The sequence below is a fragment of the Oncorhynchus mykiss genome, chromosome 6, assembly GCF_057628025.1.
Source record: "Oncorhynchus mykiss isolate SJ-2025 chromosome 6, ASM5762802v1, whole genome shotgun sequence".
Lineage (NCBI taxonomy): Eukaryota > Metazoa > Chordata > Actinopteri > Salmoniformes > Salmonidae > Oncorhynchus > Oncorhynchus mykiss.
The window spans coordinates 16,385,650-16,402,172 of record NC_143027.1 but is presented as its reverse complement, the minus strand read 5'-3'; the positions used below and the strand labels follow the sequence as shown (position 1 = coordinate 16,402,172).

General features: G+C 44.1%; 1 protein-coding gene across 2 annotated transcripts in view; it reads left to right on the top strand.

The window, feature by feature from the left end:
* The first annotated feature begins 4,562 nt into the window (after positions 1 to 4,562).
* Positions 4,563 to 16,523, top strand: part of LOC110525318 (retinoic acid receptor RXR-alpha-B) — a 37,053-nt gene continuing 25,092 nt past the window's right edge. For both annotated transcript variants that reach the window (XM_021605336.3, XM_021605337.3), the window contains exons 1-2: positions 4,563 to 4,848; positions 10,407 to 10,538. In XM_021605336.3, the coding sequence (XP_021461011.3) occupies positions 4,821 to 4,848; positions 10,407 to 10,538 (160 nt within the window). In that variant the 5' untranslated portion in view covers positions 4,563 to 4,820. The remainder of the gene's footprint in view (positions 4,849 to 10,406; positions 10,539 to 16,523) is intronic.

Below are 16,523 nucleotides of genomic sequence, written 5' to 3'. Positions count from 1 at the left end.
GTTTGACATATTTGTGAGTTTGCTAAGTTCTATCAGGAATCGAGGTAAGACCCAGATGCAGACACGTTGAATAAACAATGGTTTAACAGTCCAAAGGGGCAGGCAAGAGACAGGTCAAGGCAGGCAGGGGTCAATAATCCAAAGAAGGGGCAAGGGTACCGGTCGGCGGGCAGGCTCAGGGTCAGGGGCAGGTAGAGTGGTCAGGCAGGCGGGTACAGAGACAGGACAGGCGAGGGTCAAAACCAAAAGGGTGAGAAAAAGAGAAGCTGGGAAAAAACGGAGCTGAAAGGACAAACGCTGGCCAGCTTGACAAACAAGACGAACTGGCAACAGACTAACAGAGAACACAGGTATAAGTACACAGGGGATAATGGGGAAGATGGGCGACACATGGAGGGGGTGGAGACAATCACAAAGACAGGTGAAACAGATCAGAGTTCTGTTCATTATGGTGTCATTCTGTTAACCTTGACGTTTGACATCTTGACAATGTCTTGGCTGGAACAACTCTATTTGAGTCAGAGGATGACTATCTGATGGCTATGGTTAGTGTGTGTGTGTGTGTGTGTGTGTGTGTGTGTGTGTGTGTGTGTGTGTGTGTGTGTGTGTGTGTGTGTGTGTGTGTGTGTGTGTGTGTGTGTGTGTGTGTGTGTGTGTGTGTGTGTGTGTGTGTGTGTGTGGGTGTGGACTTGTTTTCCTGTCTTGTCGACAATAATGTCCTGACAAGATATGAAACAAGAGAAAGTATTTAAAAAGTCAGGACATTTTAGGTTTAATTAAGGGATAGATTTAGTGGTTAGGGTTAGGGTAAAGGTTAGGGTTAGGGGTTTGGGAAAATAGGATTTTGAATGGGAAGACATTGTTACTACCCAAAAAGTCCTGACACATAACAAAACATGTATGTGTATGTGTGTGTGTGCGTAGGCTATTTGTGTGTGTGCACGTGTGTGTGTATGTCCCTAAGCATTAACGAGCAGATGTAGTTTTTGAGATGTATCAGCCATTGCTCATGTTACTGCATAACCGCTGGGTGTTTGTTGTCTCTCAGGCTACTACATCTGTAAGTAAACAATACAATGTCCCCAGTTACAGCTTTCCCTGGGAGTTCATGCAGGGTGTACCGTCTGGATTATCCTCGAGACGACAGCTGGAAGGATGGCCCCTCTAGACGTCTTCTGGAGGAACAATAAGTATCAGTGTAAAGAAAGGTATGCCAGGTGTAACATTGTTGCATCAAGCAAGGAACAATTATGACTTGTTCCTTCTCCAAGCTGTCTACTATGACAGAAATGAACAATTATGACTTGTTCCTTCTCCAAGCGGTCCAATATGACAGTGGAGCAAGTCTAGGGTTGAAGGAGGGAGGGGAGCGGGTCTAGGAAGTGAGGGAGGGAGTGGAGCAGGTCTAGAAAGTGAGGGAGGGAGGGAGTGGAGCAGGTCTATGGGTGATGGATGGAGGGAGTAGAGCAGGTCTAGGGCTGAAGGAGCGAGGGAGGGAGTGGAGCAGGTCTAGGATCGAGGGAGGGAGTGGAGCAGGTCTAGGATCGAGGGAGGGAGTGGAGCAGGTATAGGATCGAGGGTGGGAAGGGAGCAGGTCTAGGATTGAGGGAGGGAAGGGAGCAAGTCTAGGATCAACGAAGGTAAGGGAGCACGTCTAGGATCGAGGGAGGGAGGGGGGGGAGTAGGTGGAGGGAGGGAGGGAGGGGAGTAGGTCTAGGGAGGTAGGGGAGCAGGTCTAGGATCGAGGGAGGGAGGGGAGTAGGTCTAGGGAGGTAGGGGAGCAGGTCTAGGATCGAGGGAGCGAGGGGAGTATGTCGAGGGAGGTAGGGGAGCAGGTCTAGGCAGGTAGGGGAGCAGGTCTAGGATCGAGGGAGGGAAGGGAGCAGGTCTAGGATCGAGGGAGGGAAGGGAGCAGGTCTAGGGTTGAGGGAGGGGGGGGAGTAGGTCTAGGGTCGAGGGAGCGAGGGGAGTATGTCGAGGGAGGTAGGGGAGCAGGTCTAGGCAGGTAGGGGAGCAGGTCTAGGATCGAGGGAGGGAAAGGAGCAGGTCTAGGATTGAGGGAGGGAAGGGAGCAGGTCTAGGGTTGAGGGAGGGAGGGGAGTATGTCTAGGGTCGAGGGAGGTAGGGGAGCAGGTCTAGGGAGGTAGGGGAGCAGGTCTAGGATCGAGGGAGGGAAGGGAGCAGGTCTAGGATCGAGGGAGGGAAGGGAGCAGGTTTAGGGTCGAGGGAGGGAGGGGAGTAGGTATAGGCAGGTAGGGGAGCAGGTCTAGGATCGAGGGAGGGAGTGGAGCAGGTCTAGGATCGAGGGAGGGAGTGGAGCAGGTCTAGGATCGAGGGAGGGAGTGGAGCAGGTAAAGGATCGAGGTTGGGAAGAGAGCAGGTCTAGGATTGAGGGAGGGAAGGGAGCAAGTCTAGGATCAATGAAGGTAAGGGAGCAGGTCTAGGATCGAGGGAGGGAGGGAGGGGAGTAGGTGGAGGGAGGGAGGGGAGTAGGTCGAGGGAGGGAGGGAGGGGAGTAGGTCTAGGGAGGTAGGGGAGCAGGTCTAGGATCGGGGGAGGGAGGGGAGTAGGTCTAGGGAGGTAGGGGAGCAGGTCTAGGATCGGGGGAGGGAGGGGAGTAGGTCTAGGGAGGTAGGGGAGCAGGTCTAGGATCGGGGGAGGGAGGGGAGTAGGTCTAGAGAGGTAAGGGAGCAGGTCTAAGATCGAGGGAGCGAGGGGAGTATGTCGAGGGAGGTAGGGGAGCAGGTCTAGGCAGGTAGGGGAGCAGGTCTAGGATCGAGGGAGGGAAGGGAGCAGGTCTAGGATCGAGGGAGGGAAGGGAGCAGGTCTAGGATCGAGGGAGGGAAGGGAGCAGGTCTAGGATCGAGGGAGGGAAGGGAGCAGGTCTAGGGTTGAGGGGGGGAGGGGAGTATGTCTAGGGTCGAGGGAGGTAGGGGAGCAGGTCTAGGGAGGTAGGGGAGCAGGTCTAGGATCGAGGGAGGGAAGGGAGCAGGTCTAGGATCGAGGGAGGGAAGGGAGCAGATCTAGGGTCGAGGGAGGGAGGGGAGTAGGTCTAGGCAGGTAGGGGAGCAGGTCTAGGATCGAGGGAGGGAAGGGAGCAGGTCTAGGATTGAGGGAGGGAAGGGAGCAGGTCCAGGGTTGAGGGAGGGAGGGGAGTAGGTCTAGGCAGGTAGGGGAGCAGGTCTAGGATCGAGGGAGGGAAGGGAGCAGGTCTAGGATCTAGGGAGGGAAGGGAGCAGGTCTAGGGTTGAGGGGGGGGGGAGTAGGTCTAGGGAGGTAGGGGAGCAGGTCTAGGGTCGAGGGAGGGAGGGAGGGGAGTAGGTCTAGGGAGGTAGGGGAGCAGGTCTAGGGTTGAGGAAGGGAGGGAGGGGAGTAGGTCTAGGGATGTAGGGGAGCAGGTCTAGGGAGGGAGAGGTGCAGGTCTGGGGGAAAGATAATTTTATGATGTATGTGCACTGGGAGGGTTTTCCTTGAAGTGGGAGACAGGGGAAGGAAGTGTGGAGATTTATGGCAGTCTTTTTGTACAACATGTGTAGTATTTGTATATATTAAGAATGTGAGAAGGAACAGGATGACATTTCTTGGTCTATTCATTAAGACGAGATCAAACATATCAGATAATGAATGTAATTATGTTAAATCTGGAACATACCGATATGTTATACCGATAGGAAATGCATTGCACACTTATTTGTTCTTTTTTTGCCAGGGCTCTGGTCAAAAGTAGCACACTATATGGGGAATAGGGTGCCATTTTGGACACAGGTAGGTGTTAGGGAGTTGATCTGTTTTTTGCTAAAACATACTCCACTCAACACGGACTCCAACAGCTAATGGATTGGCTGGCTAGGTGTCTCTGTGGAGAGAGTTAAACACAACAGGAAAAGTCATCATTCTGCTGGAGCATCTTTCCCTGAGAGGAGGGTGTCTGAACCGTGAAGCTCAGATCTCACTATCTCAGCCCTCAGCCTGTTATGTTACCAAATGCTTTTCCTCGTTCGTATTCGCTGGAAACACTTCACCAAGAAAGTATACGCTGCCCCCAAGTTTGTTGAACATTGAGCATTTTAAAACATATAATCACTAAAATAATATACTAGACAACGGTATTTAAAACAACAATGTAAAATTGTTTCCTTTTTCAAAGTTAAATATCATTGTAAAATATGTTATATATACTAGGCCTATGTGAATGTAATAGCCTACTCAATATTGTGTGTAGAGGAAAATAAAGTTATTGTACTATGATTAAGCAAAAAGGCAGAGGGGGTGTGGTATATGGCCAATATACCGCCGCTAATGGGTGTTCTTAGCACCACGCAACGCAGAGTACATGGACATAGCCCTTTACAGTGGTATATTGGCAAAATACCACAAACCCCTGAGGTGCCTTATTGCTATTATAAACTGGTTACCAGCCTAATTACAGCAGTACAAATAAACGTTTGGTCATACCAGTGGTACACGGTCTTATATACAACAGCTTTCTGACAATCAGCATTTAGGGCTCAATTATGGGGGCACAATAATAGGTCTAAACAATAGGCTGTCGTTGATTCTTTAAGCCATACTGGGAATCCCCCTTGGAGGGTTCCCAGCATAGGTTGTGGTAAGCACACGAGCAATGGTGGTGGGACAAAACACAGTAAGCGGAAGGTATTGTGAATCTGAATTCACGTCCGGATTTCACGAAGTCGGCGGTGACATCGCTGGATTTCGACCAAGGCTAGAACTGTCACTTTCACTAGAGCATACGTTTGGCTTCTTGATCTGTGATAGGCCGGTATTGCTGTTGGGAAGATCCGCTGGTATGAGCTAACATGGAAACCAAACCATTCCTTTCTTTTGGTAAGTTTCATGCGATATAAAATGTGACATTACAATTTGTAATTGCCACTGGTCCTTCCATTGCAAAGACCTCTGGAACACTGTTGTTGTGGTATGTTTGAAAACATCAGTCATCATGACATAGAGAAAGTAGCCTAATAGGCAAGTCTATTATCGTTCAAGGAGAAACTTTTACGCGGGATACTTTGTAACCAATTTGTAATACATTATGATGATTACAACATAGAGGACACATTGAAACGTTTAAGTAATACATGCTCGGCAGGGAGACATTTCAATCCAGGACGTGCAATAATAACGCGTGAATATGAAGATTTGGCAAACTGATTATTGCTCAAGCCAACAATGATCATTCAGCATTTCGTTTTTTCAGGCTACCTTTATTTAGATAATCCATTCAGAAAAAACGTACCCTGTTATAATGCATTCTCAATTATACAAAATAAAAACATCTCAATAGCTTTATATAAACATATATATCTTATTTTTATTTCAGAATATTTAGGAAGGTTATTAACTGGCATTCTGATACTTCTTTTTGACAGAACGCTCTGGTGATAAGTTGTTTGTTGTTGTTGCTGTTGTTGAGAGTTGGTCACTCCCCTGCTATCGTTTTAGAAACATTATACACTAGGCTATATTATTTCCCTCGAAATATGAACTTATTCTACAAGTACAATATTGTTTCATCACCACTATTCTCTTTTATGTCTATTAATTCAGCTGTTTGTGTGTGTCAGATGTTTTTCTTGAACCCTCTTCCCTGTTGACTGGACAGAGCTTATCTTTCACAGTGTTGCCTACATGGAAGACCATTCCTAGATGGACTCCATGTTATAGCTATTTAACTTTTGCAGGCTGCGAGAGCACTAGCTAGATTTCCACAAATAAGCCTCACACCTAGTCCATATCCTCCCAAGTCCATGGTCGTTGCTAAATACGCCCTTCAACCTGGAAGGGGGTATTTAGTCAGTCAAGACCCCACCATTTAAAGATAACAATTATGTTTTACAGCATGTCAGGTCTGTGTCTAAGGTGAGGTTTGGTCCATTGTGAAGGTCTGCAGCTGTCCCTTTTATTTGGTTGAGGTTTAAAGGGGAACTTAATTGCTTTAGGTCAATGTTTCACAGACAACCCCAAGTCCCAGGCCAGTCCGTGTACAAAAACAATGCCAGCACCAGCAGCATGCTCCTCATTGCACTGTAGCCTACAGTATACTCAGAGGCAAACTACAGATGATGGATGGTTTGCTGGTAATTTCAAAATAAGAGCTTGAATAAGATATCTGAGTTCTGTTTTATTATGGGCGTATTTTGTCATGAAGTTTACCGGTAAACTGCACAATGTATGTGATGAACATGATATTGCAAGTGGATTCCAAGTGGCAGTATTGGGGACTCACATTGGAACTCACCTTCCGGAACATTAATTGCTATATTCTGATTATTTTGCTCACTGCATTTTGCTCGTTTATTGTCAACCTATAAACAAGAGACCGTTGAACAGCTAGTTGAGGTGATATATGTGTCTGACATCAGTGCAGTGAGTATTCCTCTGTCAGTGACTGACTGCACAGACTAGATGGTTTTCTCCATCTCTGGTAAAAGTGAGTGAGGACCAGCCAGGCTCAGCCGACAGATATTAACCTGGTTGTTCTTCTGAAATGGCCTCAGGATGAAAGCACTACTGTGGTGATTGGGTATGCTCTGAGATCCCTTGTCAAGATATTCGATCATGAGCTCAGAGCTCAATATTTCTTCTGGTGCACCTGAGGTTCAACCTGTGATGGAATCTGGCTCAGGGAATACGCACTGTACAACAATCAACTGTGTGTGTGTGTGTGTGTGTGTGTGTGTATGTGTGTGTGTGTGCAATTGCTTGTGTTCCTGTTTTAGAATTATTGTTATTGTTCCGTATTTACCAAAGAGAGTCAAATTGATATACTCTCATGAGGCAGATTTGTTATCCAATGGTATAAGCTGCTTTGCTACAGTATGTATTAACTGTAAATGAGCTGTATTACTGTAAATGAGCTAACAGCTTCTCCCTAATATTGTACTAGAAGGCAACAGAAGGGGAATTGTTTTGGCCATGAAATTCATTAATGCGAGGATCAGGAGAGAGGGAAGTCTGGACACTGTGTATTAAATTATTCCATGTCTCAGTCTAGGTCAAAGGAACTTTGTGTCTTTAAAAAAATTAAATCTCACTCATTTGATTACGTTGTTTGGCAAAAAACATTTTCTTTAGAAGAGAACATTGTCTCTGAGAGACTTGTGTCTTACATAAGGCATGGCCGAAACCTCGGATCTGTTTGGCCTTTTATATCATAATGAATAAGATTATACAGTATGTACAGGGTGGAACTAGATCAACACTCCTTCCATTAGATGCCTTGTGTATACGGGTCAGGCCCTGAGAAAGGCAGAGAGGGCGGGGCTATTCAGAGCAGAGCTGACTCGAAGAATGAGTTGATGAATAAACCCTGACCATGAAGTTGAACCTGGGGTCAAAACTTCCCCTGCCTGGATCACATGCTATGGGGTATAGGCACGCGCACACACGCACACACCGTTTTTTCCACTGTCTTCTCTCTCATGCTGCATCAGCTCAGATTTCACAGCTTGGATATAGTGCCTCCAATGTCATTCTAGAGAATTTGGCAGTACACTCTTAGAAAAAAAGGTGCTATCTAGAACCGAAATGGTATCTTTGGCTGTCCCCATAGAATAACCCTTTGAAGAACACTTTTTGGTTCCAAGTAGAGTCAGTTTGGTTCCAGGAATAACTTTATTGGATTCCATGTAAAACCGTTTCCCCAGAGGGTTCTACATGGAACCCAAAATAGTTCTACCTGGAACCAAAAAGGGTTTAACCTGGAACCAAATAGGGTTATCCTATGGGTACAGCCGAAGAACCGTTTGGGAATCCTTTTGCCTAAAAGTGTAGATAGTATAGCATGAGGTTTAAAGCTGGTGAATGACCTATTACATTCAAAGAGCTGCATTGTCAGCATCACCAGTATGCACTCCGTCTTTACTGTGCCAAAGATACTTTTTTATTTTCTATAAGATAATTGTTTAGGTATGGGTAATGCTCATTGTTGCGTCGTTCTAATTAGGCCTTCAGACCAGAATATGGGTGCAAAGAGCTAACATAGTTTCTTGCAATTTTTCGGACGAGGTCATCCAAAAATCCTTAATCTAATGTCTGCTTGCCAACACTTCTAGGTAAAGTTCAATACATCTGCACTCTCAAAAAGCCTACCTACAACACATAACGCAACACAATAGGTCACCTAATGAGTGGTATCTTGTGAAATGGAAGTGTCGGAGAGTCCTGTTTCCACTCTTCTCTAATGTAGCCATCGGCTCAACAAAAGACACTTGAAGGTGACTTCTTATCAAATGGTCACACAACAACAATAGATGACACTGTTGTAGGTCTGTCCCTCCAGCCATACTCTGTTTATAACGTTCTTGATGTATTGGACTACACCGCTGAACTCTGACCCCCTGTCTTGATTACCTTGGAAACCAAATACAAGTAGGCAGGATGATTCTGTTCCAAGAAAGCTACAATACAAGCAGAGGTCTTGTAAACCTGGCCCTTTAAAGGAAGGAAGTGTCTGAAATCAATAAAATCAAACAGACTGTTTTCCTTGGAGTGTTGTCCTTGGAGTGTTGTCCTTGGAGTGTTGTCCTTGGAGTGTTGTCCTTGGAGTGTGTCCTTGGAGTGTTGTCCTTGGAGTGTGTCCTTGGAGTGTTGTCCTTGGAGTGTTGTCCTTGGAGTGTTGTCCTTGGAGTGTGTCCTTGGAGTGTTGTCCTTGGAGTGTGTCCTTGGAGTGTTGTCCTTGGAGTGTTGTCCTTGGAGTGTTGTCCTTGGAGTGTGTCCTTGGAGTGTTGTCCTTGGAGTGTTGTCCTTGGAGTGTTGTCCTTGGAGTGTGTCCTTGGAGTGTTGTCCTTGGAGTGTTGTCCTTGGAGTGTTGTCCTTGGAGTGTGTCCTTGGAGTGTTGTCCTTGGAGTGTTGTCCTTGGAGTGTGTCCTTGGAGTGTTGTCCTTGGAGTGTTGTCCTTGGAGTGTGTCCTTGGAGTGTTGTCCTTGGAGTGTTGTCCTTGGAGTGTTGTCCTTGGAGTGTTGTCCTTGGAGTGTTGTCCTTGGAGTGTTGTCCTTGGAGTGTTGTCCTTGGAGTGTTGTCCTTGGAGTGTTGTCCTTGGAGTGTTGTCCTTGGAGTGTTGTCCTTGGAGTGTTGTCCTTGGAGTGTTGTCCTTGGAGTGTTGTCCTTGGAGTGTTGTCCTTGGAGTGTTGTCCTTGGAGTGTTGTCCTTGGAGTGTTGTCCTTGGAGTGTTGTCCTTGGAGTGTTGTCCTTGGAGTGTTGTCCTTGGAGTGTTGTCCTTGGAGTGTTGTCCTTGGAGTGTGTCCTTGGAGTGTTGTCCTTGGAGTGTGTCCTTGGAGTGTTGTCCTTGGAGTGTTGTCCTTGGAGTGTTGTCCTTGGAGTGTGTCCTTGGAGTGTTGTCCTTGGAGTGTGTCCTTGGAGTGTTGTCCTTGGAGTGTTGTCCTTGGAGTGTTGTCCTTGGAGTGTGTCCTTGGAGTGTTGTCCTTGGAGTGTGTCCTTGGAGTGTTGTCCTTGGAGTGTTGTCCTTGGTGGAAAAAGTACCCAATTGTCAGACTTGAGTAAACGTAAAGATACCTTTAATAGAAAATGACTCAAGTAAAAGTGAATGTCACCAAGTAAATTACTACTTGAGTAAAAATCTAAAAGTATTTGGTTTTAAATATACTTAAATATTAAGAGTAAAAGTATGAATAATTTTAAGCAAACCAGATGGCACAATTATCTTATTTAATTTTTTTTATAGATAGCCAGGGGCACACTCCAACAGTCAGACATCATTTACAAATGATGCATTTGTGTTTAGTGATTCTGCCATATCAGAGGCAGTAGGAATGACCAGGGAGGTTCTGTTGATAAGTGTGTGAATTGGACCATTAGCAGGTAGAACTGTCCTGCTAAGCATTCAAAATGTAACAAGTACTTTTGGGTGTCAGGGAAAACATTTTTTTCTAGTAAAGTGAAAGTAGTCAAAAATATAAATAGTAATGTAAAGTACAGATACCCAAAAAAACGACTTAAGTAAAAATACTTTGAAGCACAACTTAAGTACTTTACACCACTGAGTGTTTTACTTGGAGTGTTTTCGTTGGGTCGTCTAGAGGCCATTTCAGTAGAACGTCTTTGAAGTGCTTCCAATCCCTAGATCCCAATAAAAAACGGTTCACTTTTTTACCTTTTTGTTTTGTTTTACTGCACCCACTGGTCTTTGTTCTTGTTTTATTCTCAATGTATGGACTAAAGTATGTTACTTGAAATGTATGTAAACATAATTGGCTTATGCATGATTGAACTACCTTCCACTTTATAAAGGTAGTAGATTGGTGGACTCATCAGCTGTTGTGAGATTTCTGTTTTCATTGTGCATGTGAGCTCTGCTGTGTTCTAAAGAGAATTCCTCATCCAGTGGGTTTAACAGTCTTTTCCCATGTGATATGCCCGTACAGGCTTCCTCAAGAGCCAGTGCTCGGTAGCCCCACCTCCTCAGCGATGGTGCCCGGGGGAGACGGGCGGCTCGCCCACAGCATGCTTGTGCTTCACAGGCATTTGCCCACTTCACCAGCACAGGAGACGCACAGGTAAAGGAAAACACCTGTGATAAACCCCCTAGCAGGAACACACCTGTGATAAACCCCCTAGCAGGAACACACCTGTGATAAACCCACGAGCAGGAACACACTTGTGAAAAAAAACCTAGCAGGAACACACCTGTGATAAACCCCCTAGCAGGAACACACCTGTGATAAACCCCCTAGCAGGAACACACCTGTGATAAACCCCCGAGCAGGCACACACCTGTGATAAACCCCCTAGCAGGAACACACCTGTGATAAATCCCCTAGCAGGAACACACCTGTGATATACCCGCTAGCAGAAACACACCTGTGATAAACCCCCTAGCAGGAACACACCTGTGCATCACTTATGCTATTTCTGTTTGTCTCACCTGTATCAACCAGTTACAGTTTTATATACATGTACTGTATATGATATAATGTAAAATAGTGTCTGCATTGGACATTTTTGGTTTCTTATTGTACATGGTTAAAAATGACAACAGTATGTTAACATGATTGGAAACATAATCATTCAATTACTTTACATGGAACTGACAATTGAGTCACTGTTAAAACAAAATCAATAACATTTTCCATAAAAACAACACAAAAAACATGACTGGCAGGGTATTCTAGTGAAGCATCGTGGTATCAACTACCTTATATTTTTAAGACACCTGATTTCTAATATTCAACCTCTTGGTGGACATTTTCTTTTGTCTTTGCCTGAAAACTGTGTCAACTAGAATATTTGTATATGTCAACATCCCAATGGGCACACACTAGTTGAATCAACGTTTTTCCACAGAATTTATATGAAATTACGTTGAACCAACCTGGAAAAGATGTTGAATTGACATCTGTTCCCAGTGGGATGTTACAACACAGCCCTCACAGTTCCCATCTGGTGTGTAATTCATATCATATGCAACCGGTAGAATTTTGATTCAGTAAAACATATTCATCAACAAAACACTTATCTGACATCTAAATAACAGATAAAACTAGTCATGTGCCTTGATTAGAGTTTCATCTAATCATTGGTTTGTTGAACTGCGTTTAAACGGGTTGTACAGAACTGAAGCGCTTCTATTGCCTTGTTAAAGTTCCTGAGGTGTTCATTTGCTATGGAAAGTCCCAATGATAACATGCTATCTGCGGTTCAGAATAGACAAGAGGATGATGGGAACCTCCAGAGGGCATGCAGATGACTTTAACACTTCTCTGTGTTGTGGTGGGTTGACATGTCTCACACATAGCCTGGAGAGGATTCTGTCTCCGAGGACTGAGAATAGTGCAGCAATCCAAACTTGGAAGTACTTTTGTCACCTGAAACCAACCAAAGCCACGGGGAGGGGAGACTACATTACATGCACATGCATAAAAACTACACATGAGAAAGGTCTGCTCAAACCAGAAGGTTTAATGCAATGTTTCAGTACTGGGTAAAGCAGATTGGGCGAATGGAAGAGATTATCCTGTGGAATATCTGGGCTGACCTACAGTGAATTCGGAAACTATTCAGACGCCTTGACTTTTTCCACATTTTGTTACGTTACAGCTTTATTCTAAAGCTCCGAGATAGGATTGTGTCGAAGCAAACATCTGGGAAATGGTACCCACAAATGTCTGTGGCATTGAAGGTCCCCAAGAACACAGTGGCCTCCATCATTCTTAAATGGAAGAAGTTTGGAACCATTAAGAATCTTCCTATAGCTGACCGCACGGCCAAACTGAGCAATCGAGGGAGGTGACCAATAACCCGATGGTCACTCTGACAGAGGTCCAGAGATCCTCTGGGGAAATGGGAGAACCTTCTGGAAGGTCAACCACCTCTGCAGCACTCCACCAATCAGGCCTTTATGGTAGAGTGGCCATAAGGAAGCCACCCCTCAGTATAAGGCACATGACAGCCTGTTTGGAGTTTGCCAAAAGTCACCTAAAGGACTCTGACCATGAGAAACAAGATTCTCTGGTCTGATGAAACCAAGATTGAACTATTTGGCCTGAATGCTAAGCACCACGTCTGGAGGAAACCTGGCACCATCCCTATGGTGAAGCATGGTGGTGTCAGAATCATGCTGTGGGGATGTTTTTCAGCGGCAGGGACTGGGAGACTAGTCAGGATCAAGGGAAAGATGAACGAAGCAAATTACAGAGAGATCCTTGATGAAAATCTGTTCCAGAGCGCTCAGGACCTCAAACAGGGGTGAAGGTTAACCTTCCAACAGGACAACAACCTTAACCACACAGCCTAGACAACGCAGGAGTGGCTTCAGGAAAAGTCTCTGAATGTCCTTGAGTGGCCCAGCCAGAGCTCGGACTTGAACCTGTTCGAACATTTCTGGAGAGACCTGACAATAGCTGTGCAGCAACGCTCCCATCCAATTTGACAGAGTTTGAGAGGATCTGCAGAAAAAAATGGAGAAACTCCCCAAATGCAGGTGTGCCAAGCATGTAGCATCATACCCAAGAAGACTCAAGGTTGTAATCGCTGCCAAAGGTGCTTCAACAAAGTACTGAGTGAAGTGTCTGATTAATTCTTTTTTTTTTTTATATATTTGCAAAAAAAAATTGGAATTTTTTTTTTTTTGCTTTTTCATTATGAGGTATTGTGTGTGGATTGATGAGGCAAAAAACGATTTAATACATTTTAGAATAAGGCTGTAACGTAACAAGATTTGGAAAAAGTGAAGGTGTCTGAATACTTCCCGAATGCACTGTATGATTGGATGGGAGAGGAAGCCAATGGAAGAGGGTTTCTTCCCAGCACTGGGCTTATGTTTTCCTGATGATGAGTGCCGCTGCCTGGGCTATAGTGAAAGCAGACTGGCAGCGCGGGGATAGCTTTCTACATGCCTTCACATGTAGAAAGCTACACATGCCTTCACATGTAGAAAGCTACACATGCCTTCTTAGGGAAAAACACATCTTTACAGGAGAGGGAGACAAGTGATTTTGTGAGACAGTGTTTCCCCTATATGCATTTAGCAGAGGCTCACCGTCGCTGCTAAATCGTGGTCGCCACTGCAAAAAGTTACAAATAATAATTATCAATATTATTATTTGTTTATATATAATTTTTGGGATGGTAAATAGTTTTCAGTGTAAACTTAAAATACTAAAAGCAGATATAAAGTATGTAGAAAATATAGTGGACCTATATATTTTTTAATAAGAGAATCTTTGAGAACTAACAATCTCCAAAATAACAACTAGACAGTCAGGGAGAATCTAAAATGGCATGGCATTGGGCTCCCTTTGATTTTGGCAAAAAGTGTACAATTGCAGGAAATTAGCTTTAAAACAGAAGCATTTTGTCTCTGCGGCCAAGAGGGCCTCTACAACTGCAGCATTGCCACCCCCACACTAATGTTTCCAAGGGGAACACTGAGGCAAGTGTATGTGGTATAAGCGGCATATAACAATAGATGTTCTATTGGATTATGTGGGTACAGCAACAATTACAGTACAATGACCCTCTTTAGACTGCTATGGTGATGTCAGGGGGTCAGGATTCATGTTGTAGTGTCTGTCTGTGCTGCTTACAGCAGAGGGTGGTTGGAGAGATGCACGTGCAGTGGAGATGCCTCTACTGTATCTATCCCAGGTCTTTATCAGACTCATGTTCATTAGGGCACACAACGTATTTCTATTTTTTTTACTGTTTTGCAACATATTGGATAAGTTCATGTAGTCCCTCCCTATTTTCAGTCCCAGGAGTCATTAGGGACAAATCATGTCACAGTTAAGCTCAATCTCTCCACTGACTCTTTCAAAACCATTCACTGGCTGCCATCTCTCCCTTTTAGTACATTATTCAATGAAATAGGTTATTTATCCACATTTCTGGATAAACACATTTCTGGATAAACACATTTTGGATAAACACATTTCTAAACACATTTCTGCCATGCCCATTTATTCAACTCCTTTTGGGTCCATTCATGTTTTTTTTCAGGAACATGTCATTAAAGCCCCCGTGCATTCTTTGTGATTGTAATAAATCACTGTGTGTGTTTGTATGTGTTTGTTTAATGAAAATAACTCCAAAATATATTTTGTGTAGTTTATTTCCCTGAGCCTCCTTTGGCCTTTTAAATGCCCAGTCTTATCATGTGGTCATTAGGAAACAAATTTGAAGATATTTACATACACAGCACTGATTGGTTGATAGGAGGGCACACCCCTTACCCAGAAGAACAGTCATTGGTCTAATATAATCAGATCACATTGTGATGGCATGATGTGGGCCAACATGTCCATCCCACCTAAACAGGCTGAAATTCCAGGCATTTTGTTTACCAACAGCTCTTACACAAAAAGAGCATTATGATAATTTTCACCATTTCACAATGTTCTTTCGACCTCGTAGTGTGGATTTTAATATTTTTGTGCCAAATCAGGATTTTTAACTGCACTGCCTCTTTAATGACTTGCTTTCATAATTTGAGGGATTATGTTGTATGGTATATATTTCAAAACCTTGTGCTCCCGGTTCCCACGACTTAATCAGAATAACTGCTTAAAAACGGATAGTTTAGACTACAGTATAGAGACTAAGGGAGTTGAAGAGGTGATGGTTGATAATGCTTTTCAAAGTAGGTTATTTATTCTGCAAGTTGATAACTTTCATATTATGGGTGTAACTACAGCATGTGACTCCATGTTCATATAATGGAGGCAGGTAATAAGGACACCCTCCCACATCACACCCACAGTGTCCTAGTGAAAATACATTTGGACTGAGCGGAGGTTAGTAACGATGAAAGTAATGCGGACATTTAGTACATTTCCTTCACAACTCCCTTCAAGTGTTTGTTGGTTGCCACAGGCTTATGTTGTGGACCCCAGGAGATCCTAATAAAATACTAAAATCTTCTTGACATCACATGAGATAGATGTTCAGAGACTGTACTGAGCTGTACACTGAGAGAGAGAGGATGGAATCCTTTCTATAGCGATTTTCTTATTGAGCACACACGTCAGGGAAATCAACTTTAAAATAGGGATGGGAATTGCTAGGGACCTCACCATACGATATTATCACAGTACTTAGGTACCGATACGATATCTATTGCGATTCTCACAATTCTATATGTATTGCGTTTAGATGTTCCAAACATATTTCTCACCATATGTCTGCTGCAGAGGGAAGTAGAGAGAGCCATTCAGAAAACATAATGGAAATAAAATTGCTGAAAACAAATTGTCTCCCTATTTGAAAAGAAGATGGAGGACAAGCTATGAAAGAAAAATACTGGAGTTTTGGTGCAGCTACAGCAAACTACCTCACAAATAATACTGCGATATTCTCAAAACAACACGATACGATATATTGTCAAAAATAATATGTAACCGTATCGATTTTCCCCTCATCACTACTTTAAAAGTCAAGTCCAGTGGGATGTTGGCGTATTATGTTTTGTTTGAATCCCAGCCTAGACTATACTACACAGAAGACAGCACTCTACTTCCTTCCCTCCTTCCCTCCATCCCATCATCCCTCCTAGAATAGCCCATAGCCCCAAGTCCTGGATGCACATTGAAATGAAGTCATAAATTCCTCAACACAGTGTTAACATTAAAATAACAAGACTTGGCATAAATAACTACATAAATCAGATCTGTGGACTCAGTGACTACATCATATTTACTGGTGATCCAGAATGGATAGTTGCCATGAGATCCATCTGCCCACATCATACTGAATCTCTAATGATAGAGGAACGTAGTATTAGACTGTCACAGCATTGAATCTGTATTGTAGTGCAATTTCTTTCAAATACGGGTCATTAGATATGTTGCAGTTGTTGCAATTCTATGAAGGTTTTGGTTGCACTTGCAGTTGGTCCCACCATTGCCTTCCCACCCTGACTCTCTGTTTGCCTACCCAAGTTTACGTGTGTGTGCATGTCCTGGCAGCCTAGCGGTTAGAGCGCTGGGCCAGTAACCAAAAGGTGTTTGTTTCGAATATCCTAGCCAACCAATGTGATTTTTTTTTTA